Genomic DNA, 14,673 nt, shown 5'->3' with positions numbered 1-14,673 from the left:
CTCCAGATGGTCTTCTTTTTCCTTGGATAATCTCATGTAGATTTATGGGTTCAAAAATAGGTGATATTAGGTAGTCAGATACCGGGGCCTGTTTACATAAGCCAAAGTCAAGAAAGAAGACCAAATGCTCCTGAATAAAATCTTTTTGTTTTTCATTCCTTACTGCACTATGAAAAAATTCTGTTGCAGTTCACTACTATATTTTAAAAAATGAACACAGGAAAATAAGTTAAAACTCAGAAGATAACTTGTTGATGGTTGAGTTGAAATATAGGAGAATTAATGCTCTGAGAGGACATTGCCGCTGTCTGCATTGAGACATTCTACTTTCCAACTCAAATACTTCTTATTCCAGGAAATTGCAGGAGATAAAACTATAAATTACTTCCTATCTGATTTGTTTGTAGCACTTCATAACAATTGACAGTATACATTATTGCTAAAGTCCCTGTTGGATCTAGATTTCTATATGCAGATAAGTTTGAATCATTTATTATCTTCCTGATCTAGGAAGTCAGCCTAAGGCTTAATTACAGACTTTTACAGCCTGTCTTAATTTTCAATTACTTCTATAGCAAATCACCACAAATTTTAGTGACTTAAAACACCCCCTTATGACTTCACAATTATGTAGATGTCTAGGCCTACCTTGGCTCAGTTGGGTTCTCAGCTTAGAGTCCCTGGGATAAAATCAAAGTATCCAAAGCTGGGGGTGGGTGTGGGGGGTGGGTGTTACTTTCTGGAAGCTCCCTCTCTGGCTTATTGGAGTTGTTGGCTGGTTTCAGGTCCTTGCTGCCATGAGAGTGTATTTCAGTTTCCTTGCTGGTAGACAGCCAGAAGCCAGTTGGTGCTGCTAGTTTGAACTGGACTTCAAGCTCTCCCTCCACCAAAGGCAGATAGAGTCGCTCTCAATTTCTTAATTTCTCTCCCTTCTCCCCCACTGCAGTAACTGACTTCCAGTTCTGCTTTCCTAGGCTCCTGTTTTTTAAAATGAGTAGACTGGTCATCTTAGTTACAGCTGTAACGTCCCTTGAGAGCAGTACCTAAATTGGCCAACATTTGATGGAGTAATTGGGAAATCTTGAAGGGATCTCATCAGCATATGACCTTCCCTGGCTTATTGGTTACATTATCAAATATCGTCTCAGTGATTTCATCTCTGCATGCACATTTCTTTATCTTGATACTTCATAGAATAGTAATTGTGGTAGCTAACTTTGTCTTTACTATTTCAACAGTTCAACAGAGAAAATTCACCTATGAGCTGGGCATAGAGGCTTAAGTTCTAGGACAGCTTTGTCTGGCTATATAACAAGGTCTAGGGCAGGCTGGGCTACATGAAACCTTGTCCCTGGAAATTAAAACAGAAAGAAGCAAAGAAAAGAAAAAAGAGTGGGAAGAGGGAAGGGGAAATGACGAATGGGAGGGGAGGAAAGGAGGAGGGGGAAAGAGAGGGAGGGAGAGAGAGATACAGAGACAGAGAGACAGAGAAAGATAGAGGGAACCAACTACACCCATTCCCTTCCTGGGCATATACTCCAAGAACTCTATACCCTCCATAGAGGTATTTCCACATCCATGTTTGTTACTGCTCTTCCATGATAGTGAGGAAATGGAACATGTCTGTCAACAGATAAGTGACACACACACAAATGGAATCTTATTCATCTATGACAAGAATGAAATCATGACAATCTGTGGGACAGTGAATGGACTTGGAAAGTGTGATTTCAAGTGAAGTGACCCAACTTAGACAGAAAGGAGCCTACAAGTTCTTCCTCATATACTTGCCCTAACCTACAATGTACACACGTGTGCATGAAAACAGCTGTGTGGTTATAGCATGAACTTTAGGAAAGAGGCCAAGAGAGGCTAATCTTAGGTGATGAGAAAGGGCACACAGCAGAAAAAGGACATAGGAGTCAAGAAAAATGACATAGAGCTACTTTTGTGTGGTGGTGGGTTTGTTTTGTTTGTTTCAGCAAACCACAGGTTTTTGTCTCTTTCTTTCTCTTTCTTTTTCTCTTTCTTTTTCTCTTTCTCTTTCTCCTTTTCTTTTTCTTTTTCTAGTTCTAGTTCTAGTTCTTTTTCTTGTGTAGAATAAAATCAATAGTGAAAGTGTAAAATCCTAAGCAAAGTTCCATTGGTTCCAAGTGGCCATTGTGTCTGTTCAGAGGTATACTTAGATGCACAGAGCCTAAAACTGGGTAAGTGTTTAAGCAGCTGCCATTATCTACCCATGTGGTGTTTTGTGAGTTAACCAGAATACAGTGATTTTATTGAAAAAATGTTTTATTTAAATTAATATTATCCTTTTTGAATGTGAGCACAAGAAAAATTTAAATGATACATGCGACTGGCATTTCTGTTAGGCCGATGGTTCTCAACCTTCCTAGTTTCTGTGACCCTTTAATATAGCTCCCCATGTTGTGTTGACCCCCAACCATAAAATGATTTCATTGCTATGTCATAACTGTAGCTTTTCTAATGCTATAAATAGTAATGTAAATGTCTGATATACAACCCTCAAAGGGTATGACCCACAGATTGAGAATTGGTGTGTGAGACTATTCTAAAGCACAGTTATTATTCCAGCCATTTACAATGCATGGCCCAAGGTCAAGTGCAACAATCTTAAAGAGTAAAGTGATTAGTAAACTTCTCAGAGATGAGACATGACATTGATCTGCCTGTTTTCTATCTCCCTGGCAGCCAGTCAGTCTAGCCAAAGTAGCTCCTTTCTATTTTTATATAGAGACGTAAAGAAGGCAGGGGATGACCCCATGTCATCGAGTGTGTACACAGCACAGCCCATAAGCAGTATGCTCAAAAGTAGACCAGGTATTCTTGGAGGTTGTAAGGCAAAGAAATGACTATTGTGCTCTTGGACAAACTGCTACATAAAAATTTATGTGTTATCATATCAGCATCCATGCAATCACCACCCTTGACAGCCCTATGCAGAGAAATATGATGTCTGCCTTTATATATTTAATCCTATCTCATATTTACTCCTTCAAGTCTTCTTCTTCTCTCTAGTTTTATCCATACTCACTGACACGATCATGTTTAATTTGTACAGTTTACTAACTGAAAAGTAGATAAATCAAAGGTAGACTTTAGAGGTACTGAGGATGCTTCCAGACCCTGCCCGGACAAAACCAATTTTCATGACTTTTGGAGATTCTCTTGGTCTTTGTATTCCTCTAAATCTTCGTTTTCTCATTTGTCATATGAGGTTTGCATTTGCAGTCCCCATGTGAAGACTGAACAAAATAATATGAGCCTGAGAAAAACAAAGATATTTCATATGTTGCAAAGGAATTCTATCCTGGAAAAGCCTACATTTCTGATACTGCACCAAAAGAGATAGAGACACATGCATTCTTTGAAGACCTGAAAGCATGTGGAATAGTCTGACTTGTTATATTGCTCCCTCTTAGGTCACTATCTTATCAAGATAGAAAATGCTTTTGTTTGAAGACTTTGCTCAGTGAGAAGCTGCCTCTCACACTCTAATAACCTCTTCTCACACCAGTTGAAACAAGAAGCATTTCTGTCTCCGAGCACAAAAGAAATTCCAATACCTTGAAAGGTGTTTAAATAGTATTTTCCTTGTTCTCTATGTTTTAACATTGTCGTTAATAGTCGTCAGCCCTAGACAAACAACTACAGGCAACTAAGAAATGCTAAGAACAGGAGAAAGTCTTCCCCAGGGAAGAGCACACCAACTGTTACTTAACACAAAGTCATCTCTGAAAACATATGTTAAAGTAACACCATATGGACTGAGAAAGTCACATTTAGGAACACATGTGCATATACATATATGCAGGTAACAACAATTAATGAATAATAAAAGACTAAGGGGGGAGCAAAGAGGACATTTAGGAGGGTTTGGAAGGAGGAAACGGAAGGGAGTAATTATATTATATTATAATCTCAAAAAAATTTATAACTCAGAATTTTAAAGGATTCACTTGTGAAAAATGAGAAACCAGGAAACTAGTAAGTGGTTTTCTTTTTCAAATTCTAATTTGGAAAAAAGAAATGGCTTTAGCAAGGAAATGGTATAAAGAACTGTGAAAACGGACACTGTTCAAATCAGCATCACAAAATTAATTTTTCTCTGCTGCGTAAGAATTATGCCTGCATTGAGAATCCATAAATGCACCAAGTCAGTCAGACTGGGTGAGCTGAGGACCCTCTAATCCAGTGGTTCTCAACCTTCCTAATGCTTTGACCATTCCATACAATTCCTTATGTGGTAATGACCCCAAACCATGAAATTATTTCATTGCTGCTTTTTAACTGTAATTTTACTGCTGTTATGAATCATAATGCAAATATATGATATGCAAGATATCTGGTATGTGACCCCTGTGAAAGGAACTCCTTGCTACAATGTTCTCAGTGCACACTCCTGACTTTAAATGGAATGTCCTGACAGTAAGGAAATCCTCTCTGAAGAGGATAGCCAGGCACATCGATAAGAGCTCCAAACACCTGATTACCAAAATGTTCTTTCTGCTTTAAGCCCATAAAGGAAGGGAAGGCCCTACCCACTCTGTGTTGTCCCAAAAAGGGTCCCTGTCTCAAGCCAGTTCTCAGATTCTTAGAATTCACCTACTCAATCAGCTCTAAAAATCTATACTTAACAAAACAAATGACCCAAGCCCTGTAATAACATCAGAACCCAAGGATAGTTCTCACACAACTGAACCTTTATGTAATGCTTTTTAAATTCCCTGCACACCTAAATGCAAACCTCAACTATGCACTCCTGCGTAGTTCTAGGAAACATATGCTACATCAGTGTGAACTTTGTCCCTCTCTGCACTCTCATGTGGTGTAAACTGACTGCTTTACCACCCACACAGTCTTAGGTTTCATATAGTATATAAATAAGGTCCGGCTCTATGTCTACTCCATAGGAACAATGTGGTACCATTCTCAGAACTCTAATAATTATAAATTTATTGGAGAATGAAAAAAATGATTTGAATAAGCCACTTCAATTAGTTCTGAGGTTGTTGTTTAGTTTTCATCGTTGCTGTTTTGAAAAAGTGTTCATGCTAAGGTGAGTGAAGGCTGGATTTGAACCTAATCGTCTCTGACCCAAGAACACATTTACTTGACCTCATATCTCACCCCGTCTGTAAATAAAGATCAAGGTGAGAGGGCTGAGACAATGTCTGTAGACCCAGGTTTGCCTCTCTGGGTGATGATTAACTAAGCAGGATCTGCTGACAGCGGATCAGATGTCATTGGATGAAATCAAATGTCCAGAGTTCACTCTGAAAGCCCTCATACATTTTGTGTCCAAGTCAGCAGATTCCCCAGCCTTTATACCTGATACTTTACATAGAGCTAGCCAGCGACAACCCCTTTCCCTGCCAGTGATGAGCTGGATCCAGCTTCTACTGGCTTCATATTGGTAGGCTAAAATCAGCTTTGGCAGAGGTGTTTATGCCACAGAGGTTGGCAAAAGCAAATTGTGGTCCTTTTGTAATTCCAAAGAGACGTTTGCCAGTGCACAGAAAAGGCAGACTCAGTGGATAGTTACACTTATGGAAGTAAAACTGACACCCACTCTAAGAAACCCCTACAAAACCCCAGACAAATGTCATCTCCTGAGGCCTCCAAAGACTTCCGGGAATCATGGGTCCCCATTGTTCAGTGTTTGTGAGGGCCTCTGAAAATGTTCTCATAATGTTTACGTAACTAAAAATACTTTAAATTGCTTATTGTTTTGTTACAAAATATGTGCTGATAGTGTAACGTAAGCATAAATGAGCTTAATGTTTTATTTGTATATATGTTTATTTGCATAGCACATATTTTAAAATTTCAACAAATCACATTTGAAAAACAAGATATGAATGTTAATTAATTAGTAATATATTTTAGCTAATTCAATTATCTAAATTATGAATTCCAATATGCAATCAGTATAATTACTAAGATATGCTGTATCCATTTTTTACCAAGTCTTCAAGATCTATATGTAGCTGATACATACATATCTCAACCTAGCTGCTAAGTTTTATGGCCTTAATTTAGATCATAAACTGTACAGCTGGAAAAGCATATCCACCTTCCAACCTTTGCTAAGCACATATAAGTGCTTAAGGTAAACAATCAGTTATGATTAAATGCAGTATAAAATTACTTTACTCCTCAATCACTTTAGCCATGTTCTAAATGCTCAGTAGCCACTGCTGACTTCAGTCAACTCTTAGACAAATAAGATGGGTAGGAAGAGAGATCTACTCTTTATTCCAGAGCCTTTTTTTTCTTTTTTCTTTTCTTTTTTTTTTACTTCTGCCTCACAGTATACATACTTAAAGTTCCTATCCTGGAATCCTGCTAGATTCCAGAGAAAAGAGCAATCTCAAAAACTTGCAGCCCTGTGAGACATAAGTATGTCTCAGACCATATCAGGGTCCATACCGAGGAGCACTCTCATGCATTATAATGATGAGAAATTCCTTTTGACTCTCGACTTCCTGACCTGGTTACCACATTACCCATGTTGGGTGATAATTAGGGTTGGGGTTAGGGTTAGGATTAGGTGTTATGGTAAGACGAACCTGCTGCATTGCCAGTCACACTGAGCTAACTGGTAGATATACTTGCTAGTGATGGTGATAACTAGTTATGCCACAGGTTCATGCGTTTGCTTTAGCATTAAACTTCCTACCATGGCTTTAGGGTATATACCTACTTGTGAAAACAAAAACAACCATTTGGTTACTGCACTCTGATTGCATCACCATCTCTTGCACTTATTTCAATCTTTTCTTGTTAGTTTTTCATGACATGGGCTATACCACATGCATATATATGAACATATAGGTGTATATGTTTTATTTATACTTATAAACATATTATATAAAGGAGAATATATTTATTATATACATAAAGACACACATGATATGTATATAATCTACCTATATTTATGTCATCATCATCTATATATTGATACATAGATATCATAATGTAGCCGTACTATACAATGTGCTATACCATCTAAGTTAGTCTAACTGAACTTTAGTGTTCAAATGACAAAGTCACCTAATAATGTTATTCTCAGAATCTGTCCCCACTGTTAAGGAGCACACAACTTTTGTTATTATTATTTTTTAATATCTGGGGCTGGGAGATGGATCAGTGAATATGGAAAGCACTTTCTATACAAGCTTCATGGCCTGCATTAGATCCCCAAAATGTCCTTAAGAAGGGTGAGAACTAACTCCACAATAGTCTACTGACCTCCAGACTGATACTGTGGCATGCACACACGTGCACACACTTGCACGCACCCACACACACAGACATAATATTTTCAATTTAAAAAAATATCTGTAAACTTTTCTTTCTTCCACTGATGGGAACAAAATAAATTGACTTAATTCATTTGTATCTGTATCAGTTTCCAAATGATTCCCCACTGTAAAAAATGACCAAATAAATGCTGTGTGCTAATTAAAAGAGTTGATTTGTGGTATCATTTTGGACTGGCCGTTGCATTTTTTCATGCTGAGTTAGTACGGTTTTGCAATATTCTATTACTAATACACACCAACACTGGGTACCATGTGTTCATTAGGTTATCTTCTAAATGTCTTTCCTAGGCAACATAAGCAGTTCTGTTTCAACTGGACTTAAAAAAATCCTGAAATTGGCAAAATGAGAATTTAAGGGAACTTAATATTTCTGGATAATTTGGCTGTCATCATGGAGTTGCTCCCAACTTGCTTGACAGGACTGCAGCTCAACTCCATCTTAACTCCTCCCACATACTACTTTGCTAGCAGTGAACTTTAAGGAGGTCATTGTTCAATTTCTTTTAAAATATGCAACAAAGATCAGAGAATATGGCTGGTTTAGGATGATGGCTTATTTTGTTTCTGCTAATTATAAACAAGCTGCAGGAGCAGATCTCCTCCCATGTCATTAATGCACATTTTAATATTACTTTTGACAAAGATAGGCATTTTTCACAAAGCAGTCTAGTCACTGTGTTACATTTACCTAATACTCATCTCTATACAACTGCCACACTCATTGATGGCTTCTTTTCCTGTAGCCCTTTTTCTTGTACCTTGAGTTTCACAACTCTCACGTTTCTGGAAGCCACATGACTGGGTCATCCACCAAGCAGCCCAAACAATCATGAGACCTTCTCTTCCCCCTAAGCAAGTCAGATCCCAGCATCCCTACCTCTGCCTTTTTATTCATTCCCGTGTTCACTCACCACTTATCATGGACATGTGGTCCTTTATCTTCTCCTATATCCCATTATCACAGATCTTTTCAGTATACCTGGATATGATTAAATTATGAAAACGTGATAAGCAATGTTATCTTAAGGAAAATCCATTTCTGCATATAATCTACAGCAAAGGCTGACTTATATGATCAAAAATGCTGCTTCAGTCCTGTTCTACCTTGCTAATACAGGTTTACCTATAAATCTGGGCAATGGTGTCAATTCACTAGTCTCAAAATATTAAGTAAACACCCTCAGATTCCATCCCTACCCCGGATCATTGGCAGCGAGCTTTGGTCTGTACAAGTTTGCCATAGCTTGTCTCACTCTATTTGCACATCAAAATCTTATCTATCATTTAGTTCTAATTTTTAGCCCCTCCCTGAACTCAATGGCTGATTTCTTTTTCCTACTTTAACTTTCCATTTTTAATTAGAATCCATCTCTTCTCAGTTTTAAATATTTCCTAGTTTTTGTAGTTAAGAAACACGGTTCAGATAACTCTTGTATTAATTCCTATAGGGCTTTTTCCAGTTCTAGCAGCCACTAATCAGTCCAAAATTACTTGTTCATTTTCATTCAACATAATGTAGCCTATGCCCTTTATACCTTGAGTTGGTTATATGTTTGGGGAAATGTCATATCTCACTTGAATCTCCTCTTTTGTGTCTGTGAACTATATCATAGTCATAGTATAATCAATATATCATAAGCCTGACTGTAGGATTTGGGAGTATTCTTTGTTGGGCAACCTACAGAATACACCAGCAGGATTGTTCTAGTTTTTAACTGGTTCTCCCTGGGAGAAGGAGGAAAGCAGGCAAAATGCCTCAGTCCTGGAGTGTGGAAATGGTGTGAGTTCCATTATGAAAGAAAAGAAGCCCATTTTCTTCCTCTTCCTGAAAATATTCCAGGAGGCTGTAGCCAAAGAATGAATAAGTATCACAAGAAAATTAAAGTAGGATTTTCCCCCCTTAGGAAAATACTGCAAACCTAGAAATTAAATTTGGTATATTCCTCTGGAAAAAAAATGCCTGCCTTTAAAAATGCCTCTTAGAGGGGCACTTTGGATGAACTCTTCTACCTTGAAGTTAATGGATCATTGTAAATTTAGACATTTGGGGGAGGGGGAAGCTTGAAGAAGGGGCTCTCTCTTTCTGATATTTGGCACATGCTACTGTGTTAAATTAAAATTCCAAACTCTATGTGTCTTGTCCCAAGTCCATAATAACACTTGTAGCATTTGATCTCAGCTAGAGCTTTGTACACAAGATTCCAGTCACTCAGAAGATTCTACATGGAGTTCTGCAAAGCTGGTTGGGACAGCATACAAAGCCAATGGCAAATTCTCTAGACTGTATCTGCCGAAACAACAATGAAGGGAAAGGGGAGACTAGAGTCCCATATAGTAGCTTGCTCCTACTGAATCCAGCTACATTTCTGTGTCCTCCTTCTGGTTCCTATATCTGAAGTGTTATAAGTCCAGTCCTTCTGCAGTATGTTCCAGGTGGCAGTGAACTGTTCTGATCTTCCACTGGGGAGAACTGCAGCTTTAAGTAACCTTGTTTCTGTGATGGGAGACAAAAATGAACTCCTGGCTAATTTGCTTTTGGAATTCCAATTTGCTTAGTGTGTGTGTGTGACGTAAAAATGTGTTACGTTGAGATATGCTTGTCTTACAACAGTGTTGTAGTAACTTATTTGAGAGAAGTTAAAATTCCTGTGTATGAAGCAGCTTGGAAAAGACTGGGGACTAAGTCAGAAGCAAGTTAGTGGCAGAAGCTACCTAACACGTAAAATGTGGCTTCTAGGATTCAGTATCTGGAACCTCAAAATGAAGAAGGCACAAAACCTTGACGGTTGGGGAAAGTTGGTCTACTAGTTTTCTGACCTAAATCCCACTTGTTTCTGGCACCTGCCTTGTCTTTTTAAAATGCTTTAAGATCTGATTTCTAAGGCATGGATAGTATCTTCTAAGAAATGCAAACATTTCCATACACCTACTCAGAAAGAAAAATAAACAACCCAGGGATTGAGAATTCACTCTTACAGTCTGCTATCAAGATAGAACATGAGGAGGAGCTTCTACCTGGCCTTTAAGTGTGCTCTGAGATGACTAGTTAAAGTATCATTACTAAAGTTTAGAGATTGTGTCCTCAGTGTGTTCCCTATTTAAAAAAGAGAAAGAGAGAGAGAGTAAAAGAAAAGTTCACACTATAGCATTTTCAGTCTATTGTATTTCAGTCTATGTATTGATGCACTTTGCTAGAGGCTCCAAAATAATACTATATTGTCTGTATTCCTAGAGGCAAGGACAGAGAGCTAGTGATTTATATTTGTGAAGTAAATGAGGCAAAGCTGTCAGCTCATAACCTTCCAGTTAAAAATCAAAATGTGATGGTGGGTTGCAGTAGCATCCCACTTCCTGAAAACCTCCCTGAACTTTCACATTTGATCCTACCAAAAGTTCCAAGGGTCAGTGTTTGGGAGGGAGGGTGTGAAGGCATGCAAATATATTCAGACACAAGAAAATACTGGGTTTGCATAGAGATGTGTTTTCTAAAGTAAAACTACTTGGAGATCAGGGAATTGAAATGTTGTTCTCTGTCTGCAAAGGAAAATGTAGAACATTTGTCATTTTATAGCTCTTCAGGATTCCATGGCTGGTACAAGAGCCACACCTGTAGAGCCATGAAAACAAACATTCTTGCTCAGCAGTTCACTATGATTAGGGATAACAAGAAGAGTTTTATCAGTATTGTCAAATTTGCAAATGTTAGAAAAGAAGAAAAAAGAAAAGAAAAGAAGAGAAAAGAAAAGAAAAGAGAAAAGATAAGAGAAAGAGAAAAGAAAGAAAAGAAAAGAAAAGAAAAGAAAAGAAAAGAAAAGAAAAGAAAAGAAAAGAAAAGAAAAGAAAAGAAAAGAAAAGAAAAGAAAAGAAAAGAAAAATCAGTTCATGGAGGCCATTGAAGAATTGGTGGAGTGTTGATAATGTGACTTGTAGATAGGGCAGTATTATGTAAATACTGGGACTAAGCATCAAAGTGGCTGGCAATAGTTGTCAAATGCAGCAATCGTTCCCCAAAGAGTCGAGTACTGAGTTTCTTTACAACCCATCCAGCCTTGTCTCTAGAGAAGCGTGGACATAGTCACCATAGGTTATTTTTCCAAAGAAGTGTATTTCCTTCAGATAAAGGCATGTGCTTTCAGAGCCCATTGATCAACTCCCTCATTCATTAGACAGAAAGACTGAAGGTGCAGCCAGTCTTGGGCTTCTAAATCACTGGAAAGACGGAGACTGGTAGCTCTTGGTGAACATATGCCTGGGTGTTTCAGAGCACACAGTCATTCCCAGGGTTCCCTTAATTTTTAAAAAGTATTTCTCACCTCTCAGCTTCCCTCTTGTTACACCTCCCTGGGATCAGTACAGTGTTTGTAAAACATAAATTAAGCGCCTTTGGTTCTTGGGAAAGAGGTGTAAGAAATGTTAGTATAGTATTATAGAGGATTTTTATTTTATTTTATATTTTTTTGTCTTATTCAAAGTCCTGTGCTGAGCAATATTTTTTCTATCTCCAGATTAAACTAAAAGAAATTACACTAGCCCTGTTATTAGAGCTGTGCATGTGGGTCTTTTGCTGTGAGGTGACCCAGTGGCTGGAAGCCAGGACCTGAAAGTTTGCACTGCCCATTCTGTTTCCTGAGGAAAGAGCTCATGGGATGAAGAGTGAATTCCAACAGGCTGTGCATCCTCATGACATATAGGGCACTTCTGAAGTCTGAGGCAATGCTAGACTTACTAAGATTTCTTTCACAATGTTCTTATCCGCACACTCACGACTTCACAGGTCTTTGAATGTTATATCACGACCGTGGTCTGTGGCTGCTTGCCTTGACCTTGTCCCTTTTCTGTCTTGCAGGTCTCAGGTATGGATCTTTGTCAGGTCTTCTTAACCTTGGCACTGGCAGTCTCCAGCAGCACGTTTTCTGGAAGTGAGGGTGAGTTCTATGTTCCTTTTCTCCTCGTGTGGTATAAAGAAACAAAGCAGAGCTGTGTTAAATCTGAACAAAATCGTCTAAGTTTTAGGTTAACAGCCAACAGGAAACCTGTCTTAGCTTTAAATTCATAACCCAGGAGAGAGCCACTCTGGGGATGTGTAAGTGGGGCTAGAGTCGTAGGCTTTGGCATCTGGCATTTTCCTATTGGAAATTGATGTTTCATAATGTACAAGGGGGCCTTTATGATGAAGACAAGCTGGGTCTCCAGGAGAGATATTAAAATCACACCAAAGCATCATTAGCCTACTAATCGCTCAGCTCATCTGTAACTAAGCATAGCAGAGTCTGTTTCCAGAGCCTGGAATGCAGTCCCCTTAATCATATTCCCTGAGATGTAAATCTCAGGCTTCCAATGAATTTGTGCCCCTATTCTCTGAATGATTTCCATTTGGCTGAGTTCCAGAGGAAAAAGACACCCAAACTAGGTGACCAACATTACCCAGAAATTGTGAGCTACCTTAGCTGTCTGACTGTGTTCCCTTATGTTTTTCTTTTATACTCTCTCGGTTGTCTCAATATTTTCAGATTCACATGTCATACCAGAAACAACAAAGAATAATGCAAATGGGTGTGGGGGTGTCTGTCTAGAAAGAAAAGTGTCCTCACAAAGGGCTGGCGGACGTTTTTGAAGACTGTCTTGAGCACGAGGCAGTTTTCTTTGCCTGGTTTCACTAGAGGATAGAATAGAAACAATACATTTTTGCCATGCTGTGCCTCTGGATTCTGTTGCTGCTTTAAGTGAAGCCGACTCCCTTACTCAACACCCAACTCATGTTAGAAAACACAATTTAACAGGCGACTTAACACCTTAAGATGTCCCGCTGACCTTGTGACAAAAAATAAATGCCCAGTAGTGAGCTGCTGACTGTGTTAGGAGCAACTTGGAAAGGGGAACGAATAGAATGCACTATTTGATTTCTTAAAGCAATCCCAAAAATATTTATAGAAAAGAAATCATAATTGTTTGTAACATTTTTGGGTCTCTCTGGTGTTATAATGTCAATATTATGCAAGTCAGACGTGGAGAGAGAGAGAGTCACGGGCTCCACCTCAGCCGCTTTTCCCATGGCTGCTTTTTAGAGCCTGGTTCTCAGCCAGAGAATTACAGCTCAGCTCCTCTGCCATTCCAGAGTCATGGTGGTTTAATCTCTCCTTTCTTCACTAAGGTGACTTTCAGTCCACGGGGCAAGGCGTGAGGAATTTAAAAGCCAGTGAAGTGAAAAGCACAGCCGAAGAATTATTAAAGAAGTAGAGAAATGCATCCCAGGCTAACAGATTAGAGCTCAAATAGTTTTCTTTTCTTTTCTTTTTTTTATTAGATATTTTCTTTATTTACATTTCAAATGTTATCCCCTTTCTTTGTTTCCCCTCTGAAAATCCTCTATCCCCCCCAACAACCCACCCACTCCCCCTTCCTGGCACAGGCATTCCCCTGTACTGGGGCATAGAAACTTCACAGGACCAAGGGCCTCTCCTCCCATTGATGGCTGACTAGGCCATCCTCTACATATGCAGCTAGAGCCATAAGTCTCACCATGTGTTTTCTTTGGTTGGTTGTTCAATCCCTGGGAGCTCTGAGGGTACTGGTTAGTTCATATTGTTGTTCCTCCTACGGTGCTGTTAACCCCTTCAGCTCCTTGGGTACTTTCTCTAGCTCCTTCATTGGAGACCTTGTGCTCTAATGGATAATGGTGAGAGCATCCACTTCTGTTCAAATGGTTTTCAAACCTAGAGAATTTCCAAGATCTTTTCAACAGCTTAAACATTTGCCCAGCCTTCAACTTCATGAGAAGAATGGTGACAAAAAAGTATATATAATGTTATAAGCCATGTGTGTGCTTATGTGTGTGTGTGCATGGAAGTGCATGTATGCACATGATTACTCATTTTCTCTCTGTGGCAAGAGAAGCCTTGATCTACTTCTATAACAGAAATCCTGAATATAATAATCTGCCCTCAACTACAGCCCTCTTGGTGTTCATTAATTCACTAGACTCAATACAGCATATTTGCTGCTTTGTGCCCTATGGATGACTGTCTGCCAAGTCCTTCTCCTACCCCAAATGGGGTAACCACTGTTGTCTCTACAATTTGACATTTTATTTGTAAAATTACACATTGATGCAACCATGTTCTTTCCAGATCTGACCTCTTTCTCTTAGACTGATGGCCACTTTTGCTTTAGAGCCACTCACACTGTGGCAAATGGCAGGAGCTTCAAGCTTAAGTCTGGGCTGGTCCATGTCTATGCTGTTATGTTGACAGCTGCAATGAATACAGACATAGAGTCCCTTACACAGTGGTGGTTTCAACAGCCAGTTCCAAAACAGCTTCTTAAT

General features: G+C 38.9%; 1 protein-coding gene across 4 annotated transcripts in view; it reads left to right on the top strand.

The window, feature by feature from the left end:
• Positions 1-14,673, top strand: part of Ghr (growth hormone receptor) — a 253,932-nt gene that overhangs the window by 106,864 nt on the left and 132,395 nt on the right. For all 4 annotated transcript variants that reach the window (XM_021182903.2, XM_029469879.1, XM_029469880.1 and 1 more), the window contains exon 2: positions 12,196-12,274. In XM_021182903.2, the coding sequence (XP_021038562.1) occupies positions 12,205-12,274 (70 nt within the window). In that variant the 5' untranslated portion in view covers positions 12,196-12,204. The remainder of the gene's footprint in view (positions 1-12,195; positions 12,275-14,673) is intronic.

Source organism: Mus caroli, chromosome 15 (assembly GCF_900094665.2).
Source record: "Mus caroli chromosome 15, CAROLI_EIJ_v1.1, whole genome shotgun sequence".
NCBI classification, from domain to species: Eukaryota; Metazoa; Chordata; class Mammalia; order Rodentia; family Muridae; genus Mus; species Mus caroli.
Note: the sequence above shows the minus strand (reverse complement) of the source record. Positions and strands in the feature narration are given on the sequence as shown.